The sequence below is a fragment of the Peromyscus leucopus genome, chromosome 18, assembly GCF_004664715.2.
Source record: "Peromyscus leucopus breed LL Stock chromosome 18, UCI_PerLeu_2.1, whole genome shotgun sequence".
NCBI lineage: Eukaryota > Metazoa > Chordata > Mammalia > Rodentia > Cricetidae > Peromyscus > Peromyscus leucopus.
Genome location: NC_051078.1, coordinates 14262750 through 14279168, shown reverse-complemented (window position 1 = coordinate 14279168; position 16419 = coordinate 14262750). Strand labels below are relative to the sequence as shown.

The following is a 16419-nucleotide window of genomic DNA, read 5'->3' as shown; positions in this document are numbered from 1 at the left end:
TGGCCACTGATGTTCCTTAAAGTTTCCTCTGACTTTTTAAAAATAAAATTTAGCCAGTAAAAATCTTAATAATTAAGTGTTTATTCACTGAACTCATTTCATTAAGATATATTTTCAGGTGGAGAATTATTGGGTCAAAGATCATGAACGTTTTAATAGTATTGGGAGTGCTCTGGTACTCTTGAAAATTTAATTTACCTTACTACCAGTAGTGTATAAATAATTAAGTTTTACTGAAGTCTTAGGAGAGTTATGCCGTGTATCTTTATGTCATAGTTTGGTAGGATCCTCAAAGTGTTTAGATACTCTCATCCTATGAGAATGATGTTAGCACTTTATAGACAAAGAAAATGTTTTCATTTCCTTTTTCGTGACTTAATCATTTTCAAGCTAAATACTTCGCTAGTAGTAATAATTATAACCATCATTTATTTTGAAACATGTATTCAACCCAAATGGTATGGTAGGGGAAAAATTAGTTTTTGAATCAGACCAGCATATATTTGAATCTCCAACTCATTACTTGGGCTTCTTATCAGTCACTTTAATTTCCTCTTCAATACATATGTGAATATTAATCTCTGTTTCCTAAGTCATAAAGAGAGGTAAAATTATATATCTGTAAGACCCCTGTTATCCAGTGGGAAAATTATTCATGAACATATCATCACTTTTAAAAGAACTTATTTTTTTTTTAAAAGATCTTATAAACATACTATTTTCTTTTAAAGGGAAAATTTTGCTTGTGCAACATACCTTGTCCACAGTTCATTAAAATTCTCATTTTATAGTTTTGCTAACTACCACGGGGAGGTGGGGGGGGACACGATGAATTTCAATGCTAGTCGATTGTTGAAATAGCAAGCACCCGGAAGGTCTCCTGGGAAAGCCCAGGCTGTGGCTGCAGACCAGGGATCAGCAGTGTCTCTGGAAATAGTAACAGCCAGTTAGCTCCAGGTGACTAAAGGAGGCGTCAGCTCAGCTCACAGGCTTTATGATTAGTCCAACTTGCAACGGTGAGGGCATAGCAGGAAGATTACAAATGGAAGTTGGATGCATCACAACACTCAGTCAGGTGCCAATCCGGTAAGAAAATCCATCGGGACGGGTAGCGGGTGGTCTGGGCGATGCCGTGAGGTTGCAAGCATAAACACTGACAGGTATTTCTGTCAGTGGCTGTTTAAGTGAGTCGGCAGAGAACCTTCTTACTCTCAGAGAAACAGATTTTGCCTCTTAAGTCTGAAAAGAAAAAAAAAAAAACCTTATGCAGTTACTCGGTGCATCTTTACAGTAATGAGTCACTGTCCTCCGGAGCCTCCTGCAAAACTGGCAACCACCCCCAAAGAATGGAATTACAAATGCACCCATTTGAACAGAACCCAAAAAGTTTCATAAAAGATAGTAAGGGAAGCAGATGTTTTCTCTGTTTTGTTCAGTGTATTTCCCACACTGGCATTTGGGGAAAGTTGACCGCGTGTATGATAATTGGAAATAAAAGAAAGGGTTACATGAGCTAAGCCAGGAAATCTGGACATTTTTACAAAGAGGGCATCTGGGCCCCTACCTTTACATGCAGACTTCACTAAAATGCCGGTCAGTAACTTCTGTTGTGATCTAGTAAAGAGACTGATGAATAAAAGTTTTTGATATGAGAAGCCCCTGGCCTAGTTCCCATCTGGGAATGGCAGTTCTGCTGTTTTCCTTCAGTGAACCAAGAACCTTGGCTTTTAATTTTTGTAGCTCTTACAATAATTTTGGCCCTAATTACAAATTCTTTATTAATTCATTAGTTCGTCTGCTTAGAAACCAATATCCTCAGATAAATAGAGTCTCACAAAATGTTTACACAGAGATTTATTTCAAAATGTATTTATTGAATTCCCACTGTGTTCCTGGTACTATGTGCAGGGTCTGGGCCTACAGAGATGGAAAAATGGGAATTTAGTTTGACCGTCTAAAATAGTATTAGTGTTTCTGATATTGGCACAAAGTTATGGACAATTTTGATTCTATCTGTGGTCCTTAGGAATAAATAACAATGTAAAAAAATAATGTAGTTGGCATTTCCATCCATCGTTATAATAAAATTGAATTGACTTCCTGTTTGATTCAATATTGCCGAGAACAATCACCCAGAATAGCCCAGATAAATCATTTGACTTGAGAAATCAAGCTCCATTTCCTATAAAATACTGGGCTGCCAGATTTTTTTTTCTTGTGAGTGGATCTCTAGTATGAAACCTGAGCAGATAATAATGTAAAATGAGGACCAGAATCTCAAAGTAGCATTGGAGGTTTAGCAGCTAAGTTTTAGACTAAGGAAAAAGAAGAGAGTTCTCAATGATTTTCTTTTAGTGCCTAGGATACACACACACACACACACACACACACACACACACACACACACACACACACACACACTATATATATATATACATATATATACATATATTTAATACAAAAAGGGTTTACTACTATTTAAAACTCTTACTTACTAGATAGTAAAGCTCCAAAGAAAGTGTATCTTTTTCGTTTCTTATACCAGAATATACCTTCCCCTACAGCTTCCACCATCTTCAATTTATTTTTTAAATGATGACCATGAATCACTGTTAATAACTGATGTAGAATTGTGCAGTATAAAATTAACCATTTCTATCTTTAGCTATATAATAAGGAAGAATACGCTATATATAGCCTCTGGTTTTTTGTTTGTTTTTTGAACAATTCATTTGCTTTGATAGGACAATTTGATAATTAAATCACAGATAGAGCAATTCTAATGAACATCACAGCCTCAGTCCTACTAAAAGAAAATGAAAGTCTCACTGTAAGGATTAAGAAGTACCAGGGTGAAACTGGCATAGTCATGCTGCATATAAAAGCTTCACTGAAAACAACAACACTCAGAATCCTGCTTTGCTAGAAATGAGATGTCTCTGAAAGTGCTCATCACTGAAATAACACATTGTGGGAAAATTATATGGTTATTATGATGTTGCCATCTCCCTTCCGCAGATGAAAGAACCATGGGCATACTAAAACTTATTCCACGCTCTATCTTTATTCACTTTAAGTTATGCAGAAAATTGTTAATGCCTACTGTGACGGAAAAATAATCAAGATTACCAAGGACACTCAGCCACAGCATTTTCAGTTGCATCTCAAAAACACATGCCAATAAACCACACTTCATTTTTATCACGTTTCTTGGAGAATTGTGCAGCTCACCAGATGAGGGAAAGCAGAGTCCTATTACACCCACGGAAGTGAAACATAAACTCCTCCGTGCTGGGGATCAAAAGAAACATGTGACATCCATCCATGCAGGGTTAGACTCCAAACCACTCAGACGGTGTTTAAGAGCTTGTGTGGTCTCCTCCCTTTTCATAGCTCAAGCTTTCATATGTGATCACTTGCAAGTCTGGAAATAATATACCCCTGTTATCTGAATACTGGAACATTAAAAAAAAAAGGAGAGATAACCATCTGACACTTTTGTTCATATCAAATAAAGCACCAGTGGCCAGTATAAATTAATAATTTCTTCATTTTAATATGGTAGCTACATATCTGGTGGCTTAAAACAACTTCAGTTTATGACTAGAAAGCAAGATCTCTGGGGGATTTAAGGCTTGTAATTTTGCCCTTGGATGTCTATTACTAAGCAGTTCTAGATACCATTTAGACACGAGTCTCGTCTTCACTGGTATTGGAGGTAGGGGTGGCATGCCTCATTTGTCCTTTCAGATGTGCTCTGTGAGCGAAGCACTCAGAGCAGAGATAGTTAGAGATCTGTTACCGTTGGTTTATTCATTTGCCTGCTGTTTTGTCCTTTTGTTATTGTCAGGGTTTTGGTGGTTGATTGGTAGAAACAGAGTCTCGCTATGTGGCCCTAGCTGGCCTGGAACTTGCTATGTAGATCAGGCTAGCCTTGAACCCACAGAGATCCTTCTTTGCTGAGATCAAAGCCATGCGTCACCTCCCCTGTCAAGATTTATTGTCTTGATGGGGGTCATCGTAGAAACCTGAGTGTGTCCGACCTCATTTTCCCAACAATGTTTGCCAGTGCACTGTTTTTTCTGCCTGGACCCGGTTCGAGTCTCTTTCAGCTCACACTCTGGCTGCCATCTTCTGTCCCAGAGTGCGAAATGCTGAAGGAGGGAGAGAAGAAGAAACAACCCAAGGGAGAATGAAAGAGAGCACAAGGGGACTAGGCCCTCTGGATATGGAAGATGGTTGTTTGGCTCGAACTGTTTGGGGGGCACCCAGGCAGGGGGATTGGGATCCATCCCTGGTGCATGGGCAGGCTTCTGGGAATCCGGTGCCTGTGGTGTGGCGCCTTGCACAGCCTTGGTGCAGTGGGAAGGGGCTTGGACCTGCCTAGGCTCAGTGTGCTGGGCTCTGCTGACTCCCCACGGGAGACCTCGATTTGGGGGATGTGGGGAAGTGGGGTGGCTAGGGAGAGAGGGCTGGGGGTGGGAGGAGGGAGGAGGAGGGTCTGTGGATGTATGTGGAGTGAGTAGAAAATTTCTTAATAAAGAAAAATAATAAATAAATAGCACAAGGAACAACAATAGGTGAAAATAACAACACAGAATGAGAAACAGAATCAGGAAGATGAAAGTAGAACTTTGTTGACTGGAGCATAAAATAATGAGACTTGAAAAGTCTGTTGAAGCAAGGCACTTGCTGTTACATGTGCTTACTGTACCCAGGATACATTTAATTATGGTTAAGTCACAGCTTTTCTTCCATCTTGAACTTTGTACTAAGCCTCTATTTTCTTCAGTTTTATCTCTGTGTGTGTGTGTGTGTAAAACTTTAATATTCTACAAGTTTAAATAAATGCAAACACAAAATCACAATGCACAAGAATGGACGTATCGTAAGAGTATGCAGTATAAATTCTGTAATTTAAGTAAGCTTTTTCTCCTCCAGTGAATATACACTCAGAAGGTCAAGGTTTTCATCACTTGGTGATTTTTAAAAAATAATTTATTATGATGATAATGCCTATTATAATTACATAAAATTTAGATTTCGGGAAAATGTATATGAAAGGTCTAACTAATAAATTGAAGAAATCTTTGGAGGCAAAAGAGAAAGCTTATCACAGGAAAAGATAAGTAAAAGAGGGCACTAATTAAGAGGTAAAATTGAAACGGAGGAGAGAGATTAATGAATTAAAGAGGAAACTAGGTTATAAAGGGCTTTCCAAATGAATCAGCTAAGGGATTCTAACCTAAGTTGCTAAATTTGGCTGCTTTTTTTTTATTGGCATTTAATTTGCAGTGGTAGAAAAAGAAGCAAGAAGAGTACAAATTTAAGTCAAGGATTATAAAGAATCTTCCATACCCGGGGGCTGAACTGGGTGAAAAGTGAAGGGAGGCAGAGATTCTGAAGTCAGAGGATCTTCTTAAAGCCTGATATTCTGACTCAAATATAAACCAAAATGTATCATTTTTGTAGAAATGAAATAATTTAACTATTTTGTTTTCTTCTTTTCGGTTTGCCTGATTGACTTTTGGCTAAAACTCACTGATATATGTAAAAATGAGTGAACAGAAACACTGCCAAAGCAATCAGGTCACTTTTGCCCTGATATTATTAATCATTCTAGTGAATAAGCTTTAGGCCTCCATTTGATCAACAAAGTCGCTACTCTATTTCCCTTTGTTCTGAATACCCAGAGAAGTGGCTCACTAAATGAATTGTTTTCAATGTTAATATACACTAAATTCATATTGGTAAAAGCTAAGTTTACTGGGACCTTCCATCTGCTGGTTCTAGCTGCTTTTCTACCTAAATTTTCATGTGTCTCTCATAGTTTCATAAGTTAATTTCATAACACAGAATACACATATCACCCCCATTTGATAGATTAAGAAAGTGAGGTTCCTGGAGAGTTAGAATTCAATAGAGATTACCCACTCCAGTTTGAACCCATGTCTTTCTCATCATTTTGTATTCATAACTATAATTTGTTGATACAGAAGTATTCTTATTTGGTATTCTCTCATCTACCTGCAGCTTCTAAACAAGCAAACATAATTATTTGTTAAATTATCCTGTCAATATAGTAATTTCAAAAGCAAACTGGACAAATGTTTCCAAATGTGTCAACACAAAAGTCAGAGACTCCTGAATATTGTCCCTATCCCCAAGTCTTACCTTTAACAAACAAGAAATTTGAATAATGTCTTCTCACTCACTGCTAATCATTACTTCCATCACAAATTGTGTTACTAAATAGCAAAGAATTACTTCTCTCTTTTTTTCTATGTGTGTGTGCATGTGGTCTGCCTGCGTGGGGGCATGTGCATGTGAATACAGGTATTCACGGAAGCCAGAAGAAGATGTTGGATTTTTTTTTTTGGAACTGGCATCACAGGCAGTTGTGAGCCCCTGGATGTGGGTACTGGGAACTGAACTCCAGTCCTCAGCAAGAGCAGTACATACTAGTAACCACTGAGCTATCTCCTTAGTTTCCAAATAAATTAATTTTGTGACCCATAACTACAATAAAAAGTGTATGCCCATAACCAAAACAACAGGAATATAGAAATCCCATTAAGTTTATATGGAAATTGTTTTTAAAATGTCTCAAAACTCCACTATTGTTATCTATTGTGTTAAAGGTGTAGTTCATCATTAGTGTGGGGATATTGAGAAGATAGATGAAGCCATCTGGGATACTATTGCTGAAGTATAAACATCAAAATACTTATAGCTGGGATGAGAGGCAATGTTCCTGGATGCTCACCATCCTATTTTTGTCCTTTTGTTCTAGAGAAAACTTGTTCTTAACTTCATATGCCTGTTATTAGTTAGGTTTATGTTACTGTAGTGAAACACCATGACCAAAGGTAACTTGGGGAGGAAAGGGCTTATTTCATCTTATATTAGCAGGTAATAAGTCCATCGGGGAGGGAAGTCAGGGAAAGAATTCAAGGCAGAAACCTGGAGGCAGGAACTGATGTAGATGCCGTGGAGGGATGATGCTTACTGACTTGCTCCCTATGGCTTGCTCAGCCTACTTTCCTATTCCACCCAGGACCACCTGCCCAGGGCCAGCATCACACATAGTAGGCTAGGCCCTCCCCCATCAATCATTAATCAATAAGCCACCCTACAAGGTAGATTGCCTGCTTGTCTCCAGGCAATCTGATGGAAGTGTTTTCTCAGTTGAGGTTCCTCTTCCCAGATGAATCTATCTTGTCCAGGTTGACAAAAAATACTAACCAGAACATACACCTACTCTAATTACTCTAATACATCAAAATGGATTAAACATCTACTGAACATCAGAAATATATGCAATTGTGCAGGGAGTGCTCATATGGCCTCCCAGTGGCTTGGAAACCACACTTGAGCATCACTAACAATTCCTATAGCCTTTCCATGATTCACATTTTTCTTCATGAATGCATGGGGCTGTAATGACAAACCATTTTTGGAAACACTACCCCTGACTTCTGTATCCCCACACACTGATTTCCTTCAGCCTCTTTTACCTCAGGCTATTCCTGTGTTGAACCCAAGGCAAACTGACAAAGAACACTTATAGAGCATTTGGGAGGTTGGCTTGGATCAGATCTTTTATTCTGGATCAATGAGAAGTGATGTGTGCAGTGTTTGTGTTTGAGTAGACCAAGAGACAGCACCCTCCTCCTCCCAGACTCTAAAGGACAGAGGATGCAGGCTTATGGGAGCAAAACACACATATGCTTGTTGATAGTATGATGTATGATGGAAACATGACAGAAGGGTATGATGAGGATATTCTCCTGTGACTCAATCTTCTTAGGAAGGTGCACTCATCAGTCACAAGCAATACTGGTCAACTATAGCCCTCTTCTGTGGATGTAGCACACGTGTGTAAACAGTAGCAAATGAAAAACACAGAGTGATGACACAGGATTGAGTGTCAACTCTAAAGTGCTTCAAATGAATGGATGTTTTCCGCTCAGTTCAAAGACACAACAGGAAAATTGTTTTGGAAATCACTTGCCAATACAAATCCTAACTAAAGACAGAAGTCCAGTGACTGAGAATGGAGTCAGGAATAGAGACGTATTAAGTCTAAGAAGTGGGTCCTTATCATAGTAGACTTCTTTGTGGCTATTGGGAGACAGCATTTCTCTCAGGGATTTTAGGGATTTGGTACCCAGTTTTTCCTTCTGTAGTGTTACTTTGTGTTACTATAACACAGACTAAAGATAATCAACTTCTGCAAGATAATCAACTTCTGCAAGTTTCAGTCCACAGTCAGTTGACTTGTTGCTTTGGGGTCTTTGGGAAGGTGGTATAATGTAGAAGAGGCATGTAACAGAATGAATTACTTAAAACATGGAGACAGTAAGCAAAGAAAGAGAAGGGGCCAGAGCTTGGGTACTTCCACCAAGGGCACCCCAGCTTGATCTAACTTCCTCCTACTAGGCTCCACTTCTTAAGAATCAGTACCGAATCATTAAGTCGTTAGCAGGTGGCCTTTGACAGACATTTCAGATCCAAACTTATGCACACAGTAACTGTTTGAATGACTGGCTGCTATAGACTGTCTTAACATGCTAATTTAGAATTTCCATTACTCCTTGAGATGGAAAACTTTAATCATAGAAATGATGAAGTGGGCTCAGAATTCTTACTAAAATACACCTTAAGCTCTTTTTTGATAACTTTAAAACTAAGCTATAATCTTATTATTGCCTTGGAAATTTCCATTTTATCTCAATTGAGCCTGCATGCAACAGTATGGATGGAACTATATGTTTCCAGCACCTATTCACAAAGACATGGGTGGCATATGTCCACTAACTCCAGGAAGTCCCACTCCTGTTCTGTTTAAAGTAAACCTGTCATTTGGCTAAAAATCCTTCCCTTTTTTTTCCAGATTTGCACTCACATTCTGTCCAGCATGTATTAGGACCCCAAATATACATCTATCTATTTAATCTATATTTTAGCATCACATTTTATGGAGTAATAGTCAGAAGTCTGTGTGTGCATGCTTTGTGGAATCAATCCAAGTCTTCCAGACGAGCAGAAATCAGAGGCAAATTATTCAAATGTTTGCTGCAGTGAGCCAGAGGATTCCAATTTCAGCTGATTACCTCTGGGCATTTAGTTGGGTCATTCAAATTTCTGGTTCAAAAGCACAGCTTTTACCATCTTTCAAAGTTGTTTTGTTGAGTGATTTTAATCTTGAGTTCCTATTTCACTTCCCATTTGAGACCTTAATACTGTTTCCACAGTTACAAGCCTCTCTTAATCATGGCCCTGGGAATTGAGCTCTCAAGGGTTTACACAACCCCCTTGTCTCTCAGTTCCCAGGGTTGATTGCAGCTCCAAATCTTGCCCTTGGGGACCAGAGACATTGCCTGCCTACTCAGTCTGCCTGACAAACACTGTGGGCAAGGCAGAACTCAATGGCTCCTCACCCGTGTTTCAGGAACGCTAGCTGAGGTTTGTACCTTTAGTCGTGCAGAGGAAAGAAGTCGACAGCTACAATATAGCCTCTGAGATTTAGCAATAGCTTCCATATGCTGGTAGTGTAGATATCAGGGTTTGGGAGCCAAGGAGGTCTCTATTGTAGAGAGCTATCATGCTGTGGGATGTTCTGTATGTCCTGTGGGAGCCCGTTCTTGGGTTCCTCGTGGCTTTACCCAGCAGGTCTGCATAGAGGATGATTAGGACCATGGGCCTGAGTGCAGGTGTCTGAGATGGTCTGCACTTGGCTGTGCTGGGGGGATGCTCTATATGTCAAGTTGCTCTGATTGGTCGATAAATAAAAGCTGATTGGCCGTGGCTAAGCAGGAAGTATAGGTGACACTAACAGAGAGGAGAAATAAAAGAACAGGAAGGCAGAAGGAGTCACTGCCTGCAGCAGCAGCCAGGACAAGGACGATGTAAAGTACCGGTAAGCCACGAGCTACGTGGCAAGGTAGAGATTTGTAGAAATGGACTAATTTAAGATATAAGAACAGTTAACAAGAAGCCTGCCACGGCCATACAGTTTGTAAACAAAGTAAGTCTCTGTGTTTACTTGGTTGGGTCTGAGCGGCTGTGGGACTGGCGGGTGAGAGAGATTTGTCCTGACTGTGGGCCAGGCAGGAAAACTCAAGCTACACTATCATGTAGACTGAGTTCTAGTAGGTAGATAAAGGAATTATGCTTAAAACTATAGACTAACTATAAACTGAAAAACCATCACTAGTATGTAAATCCACAGGTACTTGAAGGCTTAGCTCAAGTTTTATTTTCTATATTAAATTGCTCTTGGCATATGAGAAATAAGCTATTAAAAACACAGCAAATGACACACAAACACATACATCATTAGATGAGTTTTTGATATTTTATTCTTTATGTGCATATGTGTCTGTCTGTGTCAGAGGATCTGAACATGAGTGAAGTGCACACCGAGGCCAGAAGAGGGCACCCAGTCCCCTGAAGCTAGAGTCACAGGTGATTGTAAAGTGCCCGTCTTGGATGCTGGGAACTGGGCTCCTTTGCAAAAGCAGTACATGCCTTTAACTGTTGAGCCAGCTGCCATTAGATGATTATGCCATAAAGAATTACTTTTTGAAAGGAGAGGGCCACCTCCTATTAAGACAGAAAACACAAACCCCAAGTCCAGCAGAAACTATTGTGACAAGTCAGGCAGTGAATCCCCAAGGGAAAAATCCTTTTCAACGGTGTCTGTGTTCTTCAGTCTCTTCTTTCAGCTTACCCAGGCGTTGGCATTGCCTTTACCTAGAACAAGCTCAAGATTGCACACCAACCTTTCAATAAAAGTATTCTACCAATGGCCATGTCTGACCACCCACACAGCTCTCCAAGAACAGCTCTTCTCAGGGGTGAACACCCAGGACTTGGCTGCACCTACAGTTTGTACTGACTTAAAGCAAGAGACACATGCAGAAGTATTGAGGTTCTTTGTTAATTCCCTGGCTAAAACCTAGCAATTTCTCTTCTAAGAATTCTGACTTCGTCCTTATTTGCAGTCTAATTTTGTCCCCTCAAGATTCTTGTGTTGGAGTTCTAACTCCCCAATACCAAGAAGATGGTTTATTTAGAAGTAGGGTCCTTGTAAGTAATTTAATTTAATTTAATTCATTAAAGTCATCCTAGAGTAAGGAAGGTTCCTGATTCAATATGACCAGCCCTTATAAAAGAGGAAAAAATGTGATACTGCTACTCTTAGAGGAGAGAGACAGAGAAGACAGCCATGGGATGCTACAGGCAAAGACTAGAGCTGTAAGGCAAGCAATACCAAACATTGCCCCAGACCTATTGAAGATTCTCCCCCAAAATTGCCCCTGAACAATGGAAACTAGAAGACATATTCTCCCCTGGAGATAATTGAGTGAACATGGCCCTACTGACACTTTGATCTAAACTTTTATCTCTACAACCTTTTTCTGTTGTTTTGCAATAGGTAACATGAATGCCAAAGAATGAATACTTTGAAGGTGTTGCTGATGGTGTCGATACAGCTTTTCAACCCATTTCTGATGAAATTCTCCTTTTGCCTTCCCAATAATAAGTGGATGCCTGTTGACAGGCACAATCCTCTACCCTGCTTTGAACCTCAGTTAGCTCGCCTCCATAACAAGACAGAGGGCCCCCACCCCTGTGCAGGCATTGAAATACCCTGAGGTAGAAATGCAGTCTAAAAAGTAGGTGAACCAACCACTTTGACTGGGAACCATTACACGTGTTTTATATTCCCAAACTGTTAATGCCCCCGTTCCTGTCACATTGAGCATTTGGTCGTTTCCAATCACTTATCTTCCACAAAGTTTGTATATAGGTACTATATTATTTCCTAGCAGGTCTACAAATTCTCAAAGCAGTATCATTCCATCCTTCTCCTTTTAAAGTAAGCTAAGAGAGACCCAGCTTTAAGAGTCCTTACACTAGAGTAGATTTGAGATGCAAATCAGTCTCTTCAACAGACAAATGAGAAAAACCATCCAACAGTTAGTTATACATAACCTACTCTGACCAAAGCAGTAGACTTAACAATAATAGAATACATGGAATGCGTAAGACTCAGATTCCATTTCTTAGAAGTATCTATCTTAATTCACTATGAGGCAGGTTTTTAAGATCTCTCTCTCTCTCTCTCTCTCTCTCTCTCTCTCTCTGTGTGTGTGTGTGTGTGTGTGTGTGTGCATGCCACTTTGGTGTAGTTGCCTAGGAAAGCCAGAAAGGGGTGTGGGATCCCCTGGAGCTGGAGTTACAGGTTGTTGTGAGCTGCTGTTATGGATGCTGGGAACTGAAGTCAGGTCCTCTGGAAAAGCCCGAAGTGCTTTTATCTGATGGGCCAACTCTCCAACCTCATGATCCAGTTTGGAACACGCAGTGAATTCCTCCCTGGTTTAAGTGTAGTAACAGCCCTTCTGGCTTAGGATGTATTACTGCTATCACAATGTGATTTGTAATTCTGGAACATTTTGCTGTTTAGATTTGTTAGGAGTGTTTTCCTAAACGATGAATGAGCATGTTCTCCCTTAGATCCAATCATGAGTACCACTGGCTTCTCCACCAGAGTAAATGTGGACTGCGCCTCATCTGTTTGCCTGGCACTGGCAGCGGAGCACTCTAGAGAGAAACTGCCAGCTCAAGCCTTATGGAATTTACACAGCATCCTTCTCCATGACTGCATGCGAACATGAATTAAATATGTCCTCCCGCTCAGATAACTAAAATAGGCTTGACCACAGACATCATTCTGTCATCAAAAAGAGGAGCGATATAGATTAAGCCATATTGCAATGGAATTCTTTTTAAAAAATGACCGTTTTACTTGAGTTTTAAAAAACTAGACAAATTGCTTTATTACATAATGCGCCATCTTTTAACTAATGCCATTTAAAATGTCACATAAAGTATGTCTATGGTTTGATTTGTATCAAAATTAACCCCCAGAATGTGAACTTACAAGAGCCTGCAAACTGTTGTAGCCAGTTACCAGGGACAAACCGGCTGTCCAAAATGCAATCTTCACTTGAGTTTGTATTTTTTTTTTTCTGTCCTCATTTTCCAGACACTGCAAATGGATATAAACAAGCTGAACATAACCTTGCTTCGGATCTTCCGCCAAGGAGTAGCTGCCGCCTTGGGCCTCTTGCCCCAGCAAGTGCACATCAACCGTCTCATTGTAAGAAGCCACCTTTCCCGTTCTCAGAATTCAAACTGATTTTTCATCGTTAAAGGCTCCATGATTGGGGAGCCAAATCTACCATACTATCTATTTTTGGAGATCAGGTTTTATTGAAGCCTGCCACATCCACTGGCTCACATGCTGTGTGTGTGGCTGTTTTCACGCTCACAGTGGCAGAGCTAAATTGTTAGAGCAAACAGATTGCCCCATAAAGCCTAAACAATTGACTGTCTGGCCCTTTACAGAAAATAGTCTATCAACCTTGTCATCGTTCAATAGTAGCTCCCCTGATAGGTCCAGCAACGTGACACAACTCTCCAAATATTGTCTAGGAGAGTGGAACCTTCTGTATCAGGATTCCAGATGCTGTTTACCAAAGCCCCTTCAAGCTTACCAATGGAGTAGAGGCTGAATGCAGAAAGCAAAGGATTATGTCTGAATAAAACAGAGCTGATCCTTACCTCTGTAGCTCACATGGAATGCCAAGAAAAAACTTAGATTCGCATCCAAGGTGGGGGTGAGGAAAACCTAAGGGATCAAGGGATCCATTGTGTAGGAGTGACTAGACCTGTTAGTCACCCACATTCATTCTGTGTCCCATTTTCTCTGTGTCTGGAAACCTGGATGTCGTGAACTGCAAGTTCTTTGCATTTGAAGATTGGTGTAAGCCATGTGGATAAAATGGGCAATTTTAAATCAGACACTTTCTGTTTTTCTTTGCAAAAAGCTAGCTGTCTAAGGTTCATATGAGAGAGACTTTGGAGGGCAGCTATTGAGATGGCTCATGAGTTAAAAGAGCACTTACTGCTCTTGGAGAGGACCTGGGTTTGGTTCCCAGCACCCACATGGCAGCACACAACTACCTAGAACTCCAGTTCTAGAGGATTCAGTGTGGTCTTCTGACCTCCATGGCTCCTACACACACACACACACACACACACACACACACATATATATATAACACACACAAGCACACACATATATGTACCTAAGAGACTTCAGGATTTTTCACATTGCTTTAAAAATCTTTCTTCATTCCTATTGTATTGGGAACCCAAGCAAGGACTAAATAAATGATTTTATTGCATTAAATTGTATACCTTGTTCAAATTCAGCTTTCTACTCTGAGTATCAACATCCGTATTCTCAGGTATGGACAGCATTTGCTTTAAGGGTAGATTTATATTTCCTTTTATTTTTCTGTAGGTAAAAGTTGAGTTGTTTCGGTTCCCACAAAAAAAAAGAAAGGAAGGAAGGAAGGAAGGAAGAAGGAAAGGAAGGAAGGAAGAAGGAAAGAAAGGAAGGAAGGAAGGAGGAAGGAAGGAAGGAAGGAGGAAGGAAGGAAGGAAGGAAGGAAGAAAGAAAGAAAGAAAGAAAGAAAGAAAGAAAGAAAGAAAGAAAGAAAACATTTATTCTGAGTCAGCAATTTTCTGAGTCTGAATAAGTGCTTTAAAAGTTTTAGTACAATGGTAAAGATATCCAAGCAATTTCACGGACCAAAGGGTGCTTGTAAGGAGCTCAGCTTCAGTGACACTTACCTATTACTCTACCTGAATTACACAAAATGATTTGATTGATGTTACTAACAGCTACTGAGATGACCATGAAAATTCACGGGCCTTTTACTTCTGGGAAGTGACTGAGGACCTTTGCTGCTTTGCATTGAAACCCATCATTGTATTACAGCAAAAACAGGCTTCCTACAGAGTGTTCTTCGCTGATGTCTTCATGTAGTGGGCACAGTAAGAACTTTGCTTGGGAAACACTGAACTCTACTAGCTTAAGGACTCTCAAACAACTTTTCAACAATGGCATATTTCCACACGACCTTTTATTTCCTTCATATGATGTTAGATTCACATTTGCTTTCAATGGCTTCCCAATCTTCCCTAGATTCTTTCCAATTTCCTTTCATGAACATAATTCCTCTTTGTGTCTTAAGATGACACATATGCCCTTAGGTCATAATATAGCTACTTCTGCACTTTTGGTAATAAGCTTCTCATGAGCTTTTTAATACACAGCATATTATGATGCTCAATCATATTAAAACCCTTAGCTTGGTAAAAAAAAAAAAAAAAGTTGTCAGTCTTGGTTGGAAAAAAAGTTTTAGTGCAGAAGAGAAAATACAACATTTAAAAATATCCTTTATGAGTAAATGTTGCCAGGCCGGGTGTTGGTGGCACACGCCTTTTATCCCAGCACTGAGGAGGCAGAGGCAGGCGGATCTCTGTGAGTTTGAGGCCAGCCTGGTCTACAGAGTGAGTTCCAGGACAGGCTCCAAAGCTACACAGAGAAACCCTGTCTCAAAAAACAAAAACAACAACAACAACAATAAAAAAAAAACAATAAAAGAGTAAATGTTGCCAATTGCAAGAGAATAAGAGACATTGAAGGCCTCTGTGACAACCCCCGCCCCAAAATAAGAAATAGTCTAAACAGGAAGCCATTGAAGAGAATCTTTAAAATTAGGATGCTGAAGTGTAGTTCTTCACTGTTGAATTCTGGAGTGGCAGGGGCTGGGGGAACGACTCAGTTATCTTTAAGAGGCTGGCCCCTGGGAGTTTGACTATGTTCCAATGAGTATATGGACCACACAAGTTGAACTTGGTTTCCTTTTTTCTTTTTCTCTTTTTGAGAGGAGCACACAAGGGTAGGAAGGTGTGATTGGAGTGCATTGCATGAAATTCCCAAATAATCAATAAAAAATATCCCTATAATTCTGGTAGTTGCAAGGTAGAGGCAAGAGGATTTTGAGTTTAATAACAGACTGGTATACATAAAGGAGTTCCAAGCTAGCCTTAGATACCAAGAGAGACCTCATCTCAATAAAAAAATAAAAAATGAAGTCAGTTATTATGTCCAGGGCATCTAGCTCAGGTGAATAGGTATTACAGATGTCTTGGCTCTGGATCTAGATTTATTAAATGAATTACTACCAAGCAAGGGTAGGGTTTAAAAGTTTATCAATGTTAAGGACAACAGAATGAAGAAAGGACCTTCAAAGCTCATCTGGCACCTCTTCCTTGGCCAGTCCAGCCTTCATATTCATGCATTTAATGAGGAAAGATGAAGCATGGTGGTGCCTGATGGTTGACGCTTACATTGGGCTTTATCTGACTCATTTGACTTTAAAATATGTCTTTAAGCATAAGGATTCAGAAGGCATCTGAGAACTATATGTTAAGTTAGTACACACTTATAATTTTAGCATTTAGAAGGCTGAGGTAGGAGGATGCAGAAAT

The 16419-nt window shown here is 39.8% G+C and overlaps 1 protein-coding gene across 2 annotated transcripts in view; it reads left to right on the top strand.

Moving 5' to 3' along the window:
* Ptprr (protein tyrosine phosphatase receptor type R) overlaps nucleotides 1–16419 on the top strand; it is a 246902-nt gene that overhangs the window by 126568 nt on the left and 103915 nt on the right. The window contains exons 1-2 of one of the 2 annotated variants that reach the window (XM_028877962.2): nucleotides 942–1086; nucleotides 13058–13171. In XM_028877962.2, coding sequence (XP_028733795.1) covers nucleotides 1054–1086; nucleotides 13058–13171 — 147 coding nt within the window. In that variant the 5' untranslated portion in view covers nucleotides 942–1053. Of the gene's footprint in view, nucleotides 1–941; nucleotides 1087–13057; nucleotides 13172–16419 lie in introns of those variants that run through there. The other variant, XM_028877961.2, reaches the window with a different exon arrangement.